The sequence below is a fragment of the Ammospiza nelsoni genome, chromosome 6 (assembly GCF_027579445.1).
Source record: "Ammospiza nelsoni isolate bAmmNel1 chromosome 6, bAmmNel1.pri, whole genome shotgun sequence".
Lineage (NCBI taxonomy): Eukaryota > Metazoa > Chordata > Aves > Passeriformes > Passerellidae > Ammospiza > Ammospiza nelsoni.
In genome coordinates this window covers 25,692,181-25,706,802 of record NC_080638.1, presented here as the reverse complement: position 1 = coordinate 25,706,802, position 14,622 = coordinate 25,692,181, and the positions used below count along the sequence as shown (strand labels likewise).

Sequence of the window (14,622 nt, the reverse complement as noted above, 5' to 3'; positions counted from 1 at the left end):
TCCCCCAGTGTTTACGTGTGGGTGAGTCTGCCAAACGCACGCTTCTCACACCCCAGAGCTCTTGTAGAGAGAAAATGGGCTTGTCTCTTTTATTTCCTTTCAGTTTTGACCAGCTGGTACGATGATTTATCACCAAAATTAATAGTAGGATTGGTTTGAGAGCAGGAATTTCTGGTCTCCCACAGTGTTGATGAAGAGTAGGGGAAGGTGTGTAGAGGGAAGGAATAACAAGCAGGTGGCACACGTGGGGACACAGGCTGAGTGCTTCTAATACACAAGGCAAAACAAATGTGGGGCTCTGGGTTCTGAGGTGCTAACAACAGCCAAATGACTGGATTATTTAAAGTACTTTATTTTCTGGTTCACATTATCCTGAGCAATGTTTCAGTGTTTCCACACTGCTTGTGATCATTCCCCCTCCTCTGTCTTACAAATGGCTGTAATTTATTATTGGGATCCTGTTTGTCTGTATGACCGATTTCCAGGAAAGAGTTGAATGTGCCTGTATCTGTATCTGGTGGTGGTGATGCCATGAGTGATGTCTCCTGGCCCAGAGCTGCTCACTGTGGCTGGGGGAGGTGCCGTGGCAAGGGAAAGCACTGAATAATTTAGCAGTTGCAGCTGCATCCAGCAGTTCTCTCAAATGTCACATGCTTTGTTGTTTTCTTGTTAATTTTTTTATGGCTGTACATTTACACTATTTGGTTTTTGGAAAAAACCCTCTGGTGCCTGCATTATGGGAACTGTGGTGTACTGCTCAAATTCCCAGCAGAGGGCTGGGAATGGAAGCATCCTGTGGTTGCTGGGGTCTGGGCTGCGCCAGAAGCAGCACCAGCGTTTCTCAGCTCAAAGCTCACACCAAAAGCACTTCTGGTTTGGTCAAGAATGTAATGCTGTAGTGGTTGCAGGTGGTGTGAAGCTAATTGGGCTCGGGGGCATTGTGTGGGCTTTGGTTTGCCCTTCCTTCCTCCCACTCCTTCTCCTTGCAAAATATTTAAGTGCAGATTTGAGGATCAGCGAAAAGCTGATGATGTAGAGAAAACGAGAAGGCTCTTGTATTTGGTGATGGTGATGTTTCACAAGGGGGGCAAGAAAGGACAGACTCCAAAAGAGTTGGCCTTGTGTTACTGTTCTCTCATGCAAATCTCCGGAGATGATTTTTTAATAAGAGATGAATTTAAATTCAAACAGTGTAGAGCAGGAGAACTGGCCAGATTGGGAGAGGGTTTTTATGCCAGAATTTGTTCTATGATTCTATAGAGAGTGGTGCCCTGCACAATGATCCTGCCCAGGAAGGATCATGAGAGAGATGTTTCATACAGTAAAGGAGGGGAGGAGAATGAGGTCTTTAACCTAAATTGAAGAGTGTGAAATGTCCTGTGGCTGAGGCTTAAATCTGTCATCTCCTTCCTTTTAGGAAGCAGAGTGCTGTAAAAGAGTGTGCTTTTCCTGCATTAGGTTACTGTTGATGGTTTTCCCCAAGAGTGTAATGGAATAAAATGGATAGCAGTATTTGCATACCGTTCTTCCTCACATGCTTATCTCTTGTTGCTCATTCAAGCCCTGGTCACGATTTTTTTTCATGGCTTTCAGGTACTACCGGTGGGTGCAGCTGTGGCTCTGTGGGGCAGGTGCTGCTGGAACCTCTCCTTTGCCTTTGCTGCTGCCTGCAAGTTCCTGTTAGGATTGTGTGTTTGTGTTAGCACACTGTGCATGTTCTTTCTGTGCCTGCACTGCGTGTTTGTGGAAGCATCCTGTGGGTGCCTGGGTAAGCGGATTTTGTCGGCTGTGGTTGGTAACTCAGCTTTCTGTGGGCAAGAACGCCTCCTGATACTTGTAGTACTCGTGGCTATGGCATGCTCACGGACTGGGGGGTGTTTAGCATGCTGCAGATACTGTGCTATCTCCTGGCCTGGGGCCTGCAGGTGCCAGGAGGGCTCTGTTTCAGCGCTGACCCCAGGCAGTCCTTGTGTCTGGGTGAAGCTTGCTGGTAGTGTGGGCAGTGCTGGGAGCTTTGCTGCTGGAGCAGAGGGGGTGGAGCGCTCTAGCTGCTCTATAAATATACCCGACAGGCTGAAATCTGGGGACTAAAAGATTGGGTTGCTATGGTGATTGATCTGAATCAGATTACCTGTGGGGCTGTTCTCACAGCGTGTGCATGTGTGGTGACTGCGAGGTCTTGCATGTACAGCAGGCTGCTTTAGCCAAGCTTTTGGCTGAAGCAGGGAGGAGAGAGGAAGCAACACTGAAGGGCTGACATATGGCAAGGACGGGGAAATCTGTCACTATAGCAACCAGGAACCTGAATCAGTCCAGCTTCACTCCGTGATACTGCGGAAAGGTTCCCATCTGTGTGCCGTGATACTTCTGTTTGTGGAGCAATTCTGGTCATTTTCAGTCTATCTGTCAGCACCCCTGCCCATGCTACTTCCATTTTGCTCTTGACAACTAATGTGGAAGTTAAAGATGCTTGACTGTGTCAGTTCTGTTTTCAGAAGGCAAAGAGATAATATTGCTTTTAGAATTTGCCTGCAGTCCTGTTCTCTACTGGGTGATTTCTTATGCTTGGAGCTATCCCCATGGCATTTTGCAGAATCACACCTATGTTATAGGTTAGCCATGCTAGATAAATATGTCACTGTCTGTTTAGGTATGCTTGCAATTCTTTGAAAATGCTTTTTTTTTTTTTTTTTTTTTTTTTTTTTCTCCAGAGTGCAAGTATCTTCTTAGGAGTCACAGTTTTGGCATGCACTGCTGCCTTGCCAAGGTGCATGGTAACAACACACAAAGCAGCTGCACCAGTATAGCAAGTCCATCAGGTCAGATTTTAGAAATTGTTCCATGTTCTGCCAGATTCTGGAGAAAGGGAAGTGTTCTCATCTCTGCTGTTGTCTGTTTCTTGTATTAGCAGAAACACTGTAGTATGAATACTGCCTGTCTGCTTTTTTAAAAGTTTAGTACAAGCAAAAATAGCATGTGCTATACCAGAGATAATGTCTGGCATCATTTGAAACACACTTGGAAGAAGAAGTAACTAAAATTTCAGTGGTAAAGATTCCATAAAGATTATTAAAATGTCTAAAGACATAGCTACCATGAACAGTTCATACTGGGCTTCAAACCATGTTGTTTCCAGTTCAGCAGTGAGTGGAGTTGCTGCTCACACAGGTGAGGTTGGCTGGTCCTGAGGTACTCACACCTATTTCTCATAGCTTAGCAGATAGGTCAAGGTGTGTGATGTGAGAAAAAGAAACATAAATCAGTCCAAAGGTGGGCATTGAAACTCCTGGCCCTATCTGTGTTTGTTTCAGTGCTCAGTTTAGTTCAATTGGTGAGCCTGCAGTTCACAGAAAACAATGCACTAAGGTCAGCATAGTGGCTATTAGAGCTGAACTCAGTACAGACTGTCTTGGCTGAGAGTAAATAGAAATTCAGGATGTTCCAAGGAAACGAAAAATTTAGTTCTTTTTGAACGTGACTAGAAATCTGGTTTTTCACAAGGTGAAATGTCAGCGAACCGTAATTTATGTGGATTCTGTCCTATAATTTATTCTGTCTCCTTCACAGTTTCCTCTTTTTTCTCTTACAAATTAATGTCCCGTGTATGCTCATCATTCAGTCAGTGTGCAAATTGAATTGTATGATTCTGATTTTTATTCTAAAGGTATCCATGCACTGGTGAACTGTGCAGTATGATCTTTTACCAGGTAAAAACTGGAGGTAATGAAAGAAGAAGCCTTTCTGGTCCCATCTTAAAGCATGGAAGAATTGTAAGGAAAGCAGGGCTTAGCACCTTCCTGTTGGAAGTTAATCTGTTGTCTTCATACCATTTTTGCAAGCAGTGATGTAAATACCTGCCAGGCATCATGCAGGTCAGTGTAAGCCTGGCCCATCAAAGCTGGGAGCCTCTGTGTGAGGAAAACAGCTGCAGGTGAGTGTGGTGAGTTGTCCTTGGCTGGATGCCACTTGTCCACCAAGCCACTCTATCACACCCCTCCTCAGCAGAACAGGGGGAAGAAAATAAGATGGAAAAAACCTTGTGGGAAAAAGTAAAGGCAGTTTAATAAAGCAAAGATTGCATTCATGGAAGCAAAGAAGCCCGAGAAATTTTATTATCCACTTTTCAGAAGCAAGTGCTGTCCAGCCATTTCCTGGGAAGCAGAGCTTCAGTAGGCTTAGTGGTTGCTCCAGATAATAAATGTTTTAAATAATGGATTCTCTGCCCTTCTTCTCTCTCTTAGGTTTTTCCTGAGCAGATGTGATATGGGATATCCTTCTGGTCAGTTGGGGTCAGCAGTCCTGGCTATGTCCCCTCCCAAGACTTTGCATACTCCCCAGCACTGCTGGGGGGAAGATGTTGGAGAGGCAGCCTTGATGCTGTGCCAGCACTGCTCAGCCATAGCCAAAACACAGATGTGTTGTCAGCATCCTTCCAGTTACCAGTGCACAGCACATCACTGGGAGGGCTGCTGAGGGGAAAATGACCTCCATCTCAGCCAGACCTCATACAGTGACACTGGTTAACAGTTTGTTATATCAAAGTTATTCTTAGGCTAAATTGCTTTGTTCCTCTATATAAGAAGACTCCACAACTCATTAGTCCCAACTCAACTTGGGACTAATGCAGGGCATGGCTCTGACACAGCCAGGGTATGGCTCTGACACAGTTTAGATGACTCTAAATTGGTAGAAAGTCTGCTGTGGTTCTTTCATGCTGCCCTATCCATTGTGTGCTGTGGTGCTTTTCATGAGTGTGTGTGTTTGTTTATATAGGCTTTTATTTCTGGGAGGACTTTAAATTGCAGAATACCATGCAGATTGTCCTCTAAGAAGTTGTGCTGCAACCTAAAATGTGGGTGTTTGGGGAATTTTTAAATGCAGAGTAATGCCAATAATAGAAGTGTTTGTTTTTTTGCACACTTTTTTCATGTCATGGTAACTGGTAAGCCGTGGTTTTGTGCTGGTTCTTGCTTTTTGTCCTTGTGCCTAGGCTACAGTGCCAGCTTTTACTGGTGAGTATTGCTGACAGCTGCTACAGTGGGTGGGTAGTGTTAGTTCTCACCAACCCGTTCACTGTCCATATAAGTGCTTATTTCAGTTTTGGTGTTGTCTGAGACATGATCTGTTGGTGCAGTATTTTTCTGTGGTGGGCCTTCCCTTCTCTATTTTTCTTCTTTTCTAGAGATGAAATAATGGGAAGTCTCTTCTCAAGTGCTGCTTAAGGATTCAGCCTTCAAAAGGCTGGTTCCAATATGTTTGCAAAGAGAAAAGACACTGCACAAGACTTTTAAGAGAAAGCAATGTAAAGTTAAAGCAGTTTGAGAGAGAGAAGAGGTTTTGACATATCAACCATCTTAGAGTCAAGATAATTTCTTGGTTCAGGTCCAAATTCCGACATGAAAGAGGAAAAATGAAGTATCTCTTGGTTGTTTGATCTATTTCTGTCCTAATGTACTTAGTCTCTAAAATCTAGGAGGATGATTGGAAGGATGATAGGAAATGTCTTAGAAAGAAACTACTTTACCTCTGTATTGCCTGTAGAGGTGCTGTCTGTGGTTCTGTGATCACCTGTGTTCAGTAAGTCTTCCAGATTCCCTCAACTGCTTTCTCCTACCTTTTCTTTGTGCCTGCACAAGCATTTGTGGGGTCACTTGGTGAACGAAGTAAAAAAAAATAACCTTGTGAAAACAAAAGCAGGGAGGGAGAAGAAGGGGGGGCTGTTAGGTTTAGTCTGTATCAGTTCCACAGTCTGTTTTGCCCTGTAGCTGCACACACTCTTCTGCCAGCACAGGGAACAGAACGATACTGGCCTGAAAGGAAGCTTTTGCCAGATAGGGAGGGGAAGGCAGGGCTGGGATGCCTGTTTGTGTTGCCTTATACAGATCATCATCTGTGGTGTCTGATTCCAAGCAGGAGTAGGAAGACGAGTTCCAACAAATTCTGGTGCAATACTCTTCTAAGTGCTGTCATCAGCCATTGCTAGATCTCTGAAGAAGCCAGAGATTGAATAGAGGAAGGCAAAAACCTACACTTGGTTCTAATTCTTCTACCTCTTGCTCCAATCCAACAATAAATTATCTTCCCAAAAAAGCCTTTGTCTTCTTATGTCTGACTGTAACTGTTGTGTTGTTATGTATAGTAAATCAATAAAGGTGGCTCTGGAAGCCCTGGCACATCTGCATCAGTCTGGTCTCCCTGGTACTTGTGTTTAAATAGAAAGTGGAAAATGGAAAGTGCTCAGATATTTTTTTAAAAAATGGACAGAAACTTCAGTGTTTGATGTCAGTGGGTGGTAGCTTCAGCCATTCCAGGGATATTATAAGCCCTGCATATATTCCTTGTACTTGTCTGCTCAGATATTCTTGAAATTTCATGATTTCTAAGACCTTCATAATGCATACCTTGCTAACTTCTTTGCAGGGCTGTGGGACGTGTGTAGGGAATTGCAGTCATAAGACAAATGCAGTGTATTTTCTCCACCTTCACTGAGGGGTTAGGTAGCCTCTGTTTTTGAGGAAAAACATCTTTGATTACCACTAAGTAGCAGAATTTCCTCAAAGTCGTACTTCTAGGTATGCCCCTGTCTGTGACTGAGCAGTTTGTTCTTTAAAGAGTTCTGGGGAAAGCCATTTGGAAAGAAAACAGATAGAGTCGTTCTTCAAAATGGAGACAAAAAGGACCACTTGATATTCCAACTTCATATTGTTCCTCTTAAGTTTTTCTGTGCCAAGATATTTGCAGAATATCAAGGATCCAGAGCCTTTCCAGGACAGATTCTACAGTGTTTTCAATAATATCATTAAAATGTAGAAACAGAAACTTTGCTTCCTGTGTCTGTATTTTCTCTGTTGTTCAGAGAAGATAATTTACAACAATATTGCTGCTCAGAGAAGATAATTCATACTGCTGTTACTTAGGACTCTACAGTAACTGTAGTTGAGGATCTATTAAAAACGTGCCACAGTTTCACAAAATGTGGGATTTTTTATGTGTGAGGCTTTAAGTTTCTTTCAGTTTATTACTCCTTTAATAGTAGCTACTGACTAGTATGATTTTCCTTTTTTATAAATTGCATATGTGCTTTTTTGTTCGTACTGTTGTAATGTTTTTGTATTCTTACCGCTGTTTGGAGGGCTAATGAATAAAATTTCCCTACTGTGTATGTGATATGTTTACATCCTGCCTTAGGATGTAAACATGAACTGAAATGGAAACCTTATTCTGAATATGTCCCAGAAAGCAATCAATTAAGTTTTTAATGTAAAATAGCTCTTGTTAAAAAATCCATTGGAATACTTAGTAAACTTCTAGAATACTCTGAGCATCTCTGATTTTTTGAGTTTCTGAGACCTTTCAATTTCATGAAGTGTCTGTTTTCAGGTTGGTTTCAAACACTGTAGGGAACACTGTAATGTGGAACTGTACTCCTTTTTAAAAAACTTTTTTTTTTCTCCCTGTTCTTTCCTGAATTCTGTGAACTAGGAATGGTGGGATTGGAAAGAATTATTTTCTGGATATCTATTAAGCATAATTATTGACAAGTAGTAATGCTGCAGTGTAATCTCAGTTTTACCAAGAAGATGTTTCTATCATAAAGTACTCAGAGAAATTTGCTGCAGGAGGCATGGGTATCAGGAGTAAGGAGTGAAGTTAAACAAGATAAATGGAACTGAATGAAGTAAGTGAAAAACCCAGTATGCTTTACAAGATGCACTTTTGCTATTGTAAACTGCAATTCTGTAGAACTGCAGTTCTGTATCTGTACAGAAAAGGTGTTAGAGATCACAGTCTTTGGGAATTGTGGAGATCATTCCTGCTGACAGCCATTTGCAGGTTTGGGATGGTGAGATGCATTTTATCAAATTGGTTTTCTGGTGTTATGCCTTCTTTAGTTGTTCTGTTTATCCCACAGCTAAAGCTCAGGTTGTGGTTTTTTTTTTTCCTTCAGTCTTGCCAGTTGAAGCTCCTTTCCCAAGCACTCTTAAGATCTTATGGATTTGCCCAAGCAACACACAAACCATGTAATGAGTAGCTCCTTGACAGTGGTAGGCAGCTTTGTTGGTCTGTGTTCTCCCTTAGAACAGAATCATAGCATCATTCACCTTGGAAAAGACCTCTAAGATGATTGACTCCAACCATTAATTCTTGAGATACTCTTGTACTTTTTTGTGTGTTTTTCATCTCTGCTTTTGTGGGCATATGGCTGTGTTTTTATACTCATGAAGACAGAGGTTGTGGATGACCATGACTTCACCGAACGTAGAGGCTTTTTGGGAATATAATTAAGGTCATGAAGTTGCTTGTATGTCTTGGGTATTCCTGGTTGTGCTTTTGACACTCTTGCTTTTCTTGGTTCTAGATTGGACTTGGCAGACTGTTCCAAGCAGATTCTGTTCCCCAAGGCAGCGATCACAGCTGATGGGATAGCTGACCACTGGATCAATGAACAGGAATTCCTTGAGATGACATAGGGAGGGGCATCGAGCACAATGGTGCAGAAAAAGAAAATCTGCTCTCGGCTGCTTGACTATCTTGTGATCATTGGAGCCAGGTAATGTGAAACAGCCTCAGCAGAGCTTTTGCTTGGGCAGTAGAGTGGGGATAAATAGCCTTGCATCCACTGATGAAACCTTCCTGATGCTCAGGAATTGCTGTCTGAAATGTGTGCAGAATGCTCCCCTAAGGGGAGCACCTACTTGAGCCAGGGCACTTCTTGAAAGACACTAGTGAAGTCAGAATTGAATTTTTTAACTTGTGGTCTTTAGACTTCTTTTCAAGGGTCTGCAGAGGGTGACTAAGAAAAGCTAATTTAACTATCACTCTCTGGTAGTCTTTGTGTCTGAACTTTGCTTCTACTGGCATCAGGACAGAGGGATTCACAAATTGAAAACACTGAAAGCTAAAGACAAGTAAAATACAGGTTTTCTACTACTTTTATTACTATTAATGTGCTAGTAGTAGAATAATACTACTTTTCTAGCTTTTGAAATGTAGTCTATAAACTCAGTTTAAAAAAAAATATGAAACTTGCTTTACTTGGCTGTTTTTCCCTGTAATACTTATTTATCCTCACAGGAATGACATGAATGCTTTCTTGTTTTAAAGTCTTATTAATAGATAAAATGTTATGCATATTTACTTAAAGCACATATGAAATGCAGGGTCGATGTGTTCTGTTTGTCAAACATAGAGATGCTCAATAAATGTTATTTTTTCCTTATTCAAAGTTTATGCAGCAGCCTTCTGCAAATTCTATGTAATGGATGTATCCTAAAGTCTGTTTTGCTTTCATTTCTAAATATCAGTGGTTCATGTGCATCAGCCTGTTGCTGTACCTCTTGCTTTCTTTTCAGAATACTTTGAATGTAATGTTTTAATAGGCTGAGTGGAGGAAATGACGTAATCCTGACTAATAGTTATTTTATTTTTGCATTTTACAGACTGAATACTATAATGGTTAAATACTTCTGTCTGTAGAAAAACAACCAAATTTTCTATATGTCACCAACTAGGAAGAGGAGGGAGAAGTGTTAGCTGCCTCCTCCAGTGAAGCTTATAGTGTCTGATGTTCTCACTTAGAAATTTGCTACTATCACTTCTGGACTCTTACAGTTCTCTTGCTTTTTGCCAGCCCATGCTGTTAGGCTGCCCCTGCTGTCTTGTTTGGCACTTTGGCAAATGCTTGTGATGAAAGATGGAGCTGACTGAAACAGCCTCTCCTACAAAGCCCTTAGGAGCTCCTGTGGCCTTTACTGTTACATCTTGTTATCCACTGTGCACAAACAACAATACTTTTTGGAATTGTTGGGTTCAAACTTTCCCAATGTCTGAGAAAACTCTGTCCTTGTAGCTACAATATTACATCAGAGGCACAAAGTGGTGATACATGCACTCGTACTTTGTTGATGTCATTTTTTGGACCATTTGCTGCCAAATAGACTCTCTAAATAGTAGCAGCATTATTTGACATTTCTTTTTCAGCAGATGATGCATTAATTGTGTCCATTAGCATATAAAAACATTTTAGTGTTTCTCTTTTTTTCATACAGTATTTCAGTATCTAAGTTTACAGGCAGTATAAATCTTGTTACCAGTTTTGTTATGAGAGCATATTTACTTGTTTTAAATAAAACATTAGTTTGGAAGAGTTAGTCAGCAGAGCTATTTACACCAGTGATTTTCTTTTGTAAATTGTGAGCATTCTATTACTACTTGTTTGAATTTTTTCACATCTCTTATATGAGAAAAGCAAGTGTCATTTGTATTTTGAAATAGGCAAAGGCATAATATCTTGAAAGAATCTAGTGGAAAATTAGGAAACAGCAGTTTAGCCTTTCTGTCTTCATGTTTCTGTGGTGATTTGTAGTACAAAGATTAGTGAGTCACAGTGGTAAATAGCTGTGCATATTACCATGCAGTTTTTATATAAATTACACTTTAAATCCCAATCTGACAATCAAACACATATGTTTGTGTGGTTGCTAGAACTTTTAATGAAAGTGGTTTTAGGATGAGGTCCCTGTCCCTCTACTGTTGATCTGAGTTCTTTCCTTGTAAATTCTTGCTTTCCCAGTTAGGAACTGATACTGGATTTCTCATTTAATTTGTCATCTTGTTCATAATGGTTGAAATCTAGGAGCTTTTCCTCTGACTGTGTATTTGTGAAGGGACAATGTGTTTCCTACTGAAATGTTGCCCAGAGACCTGTGCAGTTCAATTAATTTTGAAAATCAAAGTCAGAGCAACATGACAATGCAGTGTTCTCCTGGGAACAACATATTCCTGGAAGGCCTTTTCCTAATCAGATTTGAACTGGCTCCTTGCGAATGACTGTATGGACTTAAACTTCTTTACTGAACCTTTCTGCCTTGCGCTAGTGAGGAGCTTTGCGGCTCATGACTGAGAAGCTACTTTCCATGGACAGTAGGGAAGAGAGGGAACAAAGATGAAGCTGAGTCCACAGGCTCTTGGCACATTAGTAGGAAGTTTGCAAAAATATTTGTTGCTGGTCAGCTATGTATGTGGTTTTTTGTTTGCCTCTTTTGTAGGCACCCGAGCAGTGACAGCGTCGCTCAGACTCCTGAGCTGCTGCGGCGTTACCCTCTGGAGGACCACGCAGACTTTCCCCTCCCACCCGACGTCGTGTTCTTCTGCCAGCCTGAAGGATGCCTGAGCGTGCGGCAGAGGCGCATGAGCTTCCGCGATGACACGTCCTTCGTGTTCACCCTCACGGACAAGGACACGGGCGTCACCCGCTATGGCATCTGCGTCAACTTCTACCGCTCCTTCCAGAAGCGAGTCCCCAAGGAGAAGGGAGAGGGTGCGGGGGGACATCGAGCTCGAGAGGGACAGAAGGTCCCTAAAGCTGCGGATGCATCAGCGCCCCAGGAGGAAGCGGGCACCGAGAGTTCAGAGAGCGGCTCTTCGCTGCAGGCCCCCAGCGCGGAGTCTACCCCTGACGTGAACCGATCCCCGCGCAGCAAGCGCCTGGCCAAAGGCAGCCATCGCTCTCGGAACAGCACTCTGACTTCTCTGTGCATCCTTAGCCATCATCCCTTCTTTTCCACCTTCCGGGAGTGTCTGTACACCCTCAAGAGACTCGTGGACTGCTGTAGTGAGAGACTGTTGGGCAAGAAGTTGGGGATTCCGCGTGGGGTGCAGAGGTATGTTGAGAGGGAAGAACTTTTTCCTCCTACTGTTTGTGTTCAGTGCTGCAATTTATTTGCACAGTAAATTGTGGCTCCAGGTGTGGTTGCAGAAGCCGCCAAACACCAAGGGTTGGCCTTTTTCACTGTTTTAACCCAGGTTCACAGTAGGAAAAGAAAAGTTTTATAACAATTTTTTTAAAACTTCTCTCTCTGATTCTGTAATCTGGTATGATTTTAATTTTTGATGCACCTAAAGAGGCACTACCCTTCTGATGACTGAAGCTGAGTGCTTATGCTGCTACTGTTGCTTTGGCATTTAAGCTCTGTGGTAGTGTATGTCAGGACTGATTCTCTGGGAAATTAGAAGCAGCCAAGAAATAACAGAGAGAATTTCTACTTGGGGCAGGAGGGAAATTATGAAAATGTGCTTAACAAGCTTATGAAACAGTCTGAACTTCAGCGTGGGAGAGAAAAGACTAGGGAAGCAGGATCAGCTGAAATAGGTCAAAGTACAATATTTGAAGGAGAGTGGGAGGAGAGGTAGAAAACAAAGTAGTTGTCTAGGAAACATGGGAATGGTTGTTGGTAACAGCAAATTGACAGGAACGTGGTGTATGTTTAATGTCATGTAGGAATTGTAACATATTTGCTGTTGTAGTGTTGAATATGTAACAGAAGGTGTTGCACTGTAGGGTATGGAAGGGACAATTCTTTATGTATTTCAGCCAAGGATGTGCATCTGTGCTAGTGTGCCTGACACCTTAGTTCCAGGATGGTGTTTTCCTCTCCAATGTGCTAACTAAATAGAAAAAGTATGAAATTAATCTCTGGAGAAGCAGGGGATTATCTTCAACAGTTTGAGAGACAGGACTGTGAGATAGTACATAATGTGAGTTAAGTAGCTTGGTACACTCAAAATTAAACTTGTCAAAAGCAAAAAATGACAGGATTATTATTATTATAATTTTTATCTTTATAAGCTCTTTACATTTTGCATGAAATGGTGAATGTGTCCCATTTATAGAGCAGTGGCCTACTTCTTGGGCTACTGCCCTGGAATAGTTCTAGGGGACTGTTCTGGGCTAGTATGACTGCATTAGCAGATTTAGCACTTGAATCCACTGATGGAGAATAAATTACTTTGTCAGAGCAAAACTTCCCCCCAATGGAAGTAAGTGTTAAGGAATGCTGTTTTGTCACTTGGTTTAGCCTGATAATTATTGAGGAAAAAACACCCCACTGAATTTCATGATTTTCCTCAATTTGGTGTTTGAATGACGTGTGGTATTTGAAAAATTTGCTCTTATTTGGCATAATATTTAAAGAGAATAATTAAGTGATAGATGAGGATAGCAAGAGACAGACTACTGAGCATACATCTCTCGGAAAAGTAAAGCAGCAGGTTTGAATTACCATGTGATTTTCTAGTGGTGACCTGGAAAAGTAGAATAGTTTTGAAGTGGTGGCAGAATAAAGGTGAAACTGAACCCTTACAGCTGGCAAAAGTGGAGCACACCTCTTAGCAGCCTAATGTCTTATGCATGACAAGTAGATGGAGGATGAGTGGAGGATGAGAAGCATCACAGTTCCTGAGAGGTGTATCATGTACTCAGTGTAATCTCAAATTGCCCTTATTTTGAGCCATCCAAATTTCTCTAATTATTCTGTCTTTGTGAAGCCTCCAGTGTTATAATATTTTTTCCTTTTATTTTATTTTTTTTTTTAAGTTGTGAACTGTAAGATAGAACCTCCAATTTGAACCCATAGCTTTCTAGGGGATCTGTTCCAATAACTTAAGATATTTATCAGGCTGCAGTTATTTGGAGAATGAGTACATTCTCACTGTGCTACAGGGTAAAGGGCTGAAGGGGACAAGGCTCTGTGCTTCCCTTGTCAGACCCAGTTTTGAGTTGTGAAGCTCTGAAGGCCATGAGCAGTGCTGTACATGCTTTTTGGCCAGCCTGTCTGTGAGCTGCAGGCTTGCAGATTGCCAGCTTTGGGTGTAGAGAACTTGCTGCTTGTTTTGCTAAGGTACCTAAATGTTTTCTACGCAGCTTTCAGAGATTTAGCTGAAATAAATCAATTTTTCCCATGGGTTATTCAGCTCTTAAGAATGATACATTGCAATTTAGAACAGAATGATAAAGGGTATTCTATCATGCTAAAACATCTGGAAGATCTTGGATGTGGCATATTTTTATTATCTCAGGTTTAATTCCTACTCTTGCCAAGGTTTGTAGACTGCTAGAAGCAGAGTCCTGCAGTCAGTGTGCTACAGTTCTGGATGAGATAGGAGAGTGTCCTGTGTGCCTGCTGAATTTCAAGCGTGAGGGTGATGAGAGTTCTTCAGAGATCTGGACCTGACTGAATCCTTTAAACGCGTGAATGAAGTCTGAAGTGACATCCTTGTGTTGATTCCTGCCACAGAAAGATTTATTCTTCTTCACATTGTGGGTTGTGTCAGTATGAATGCCTATCTTCCATTCCTTTGTGTGATCAAAGGTTTGTTAGTTGCCTCTTTTAATCCTTGGTGGATCTCCCCTTTCTCTGGAAGAATCTTGCAGAATGGCTGTCAAGTGAAGTTCTTGGAGTGTTAACCTTGGCGTTCTCCCTGTGCAGGGACACGACGTGGCGGATTTTCACAGGCTCCCTGCTGGTGGAGGAGAAGTCCAGCGCCTTGCTTCACGACCTGCGGGAGATTGAGGCTTGGATATACCGCCTGCTGCGCTCCCCCATGCCCGTTGCTGGCCAGAAGCGGGTGGACGTGGAAGTCTTGCCACACGAGCTGCAGCCAGCTTTGACCTTTGCTCTTCCTGATCCATCCCGCTTCACTTTGGTGGATTTTCCATTGCATCTGCCTTTGGAGTTATTGGGAGTGGATGCCTGCCTGCAGGTGCTGACATGCATCCTTCTGGAGCACAAGGTAAGAAGGGAAGATCATTGATCTTTGATAAGTATGTAGGAAGTTCTGCCC

At 42.1% G+C, this 14,622-nt stretch overlaps 1 protein-coding gene across 1 annotated transcript in view; it reads left to right on the top strand.

The window, feature by feature from the left end:
- Positions 1–14,622, top strand: part of MADD (MAP kinase activating death domain) — a 99,688-nt gene that overhangs the window by 36,638 nt on the left and 48,428 nt on the right. Inside the window, exons 2-4 of the mRNA XM_059474109.1 lie at positions 8,360–8,551; positions 11,049–11,663; positions 14,268–14,571. Of these exons, the coding sequence (XP_059330092.1) occupies positions 8,490–8,551; positions 11,049–11,663; positions 14,268–14,571 (981 nt within the window). The 5' untranslated portion in view covers positions 8,360–8,489. The remainder of the gene's footprint in view (positions 1–8,359; positions 8,552–11,048; positions 11,664–14,267; positions 14,572–14,622) is intronic.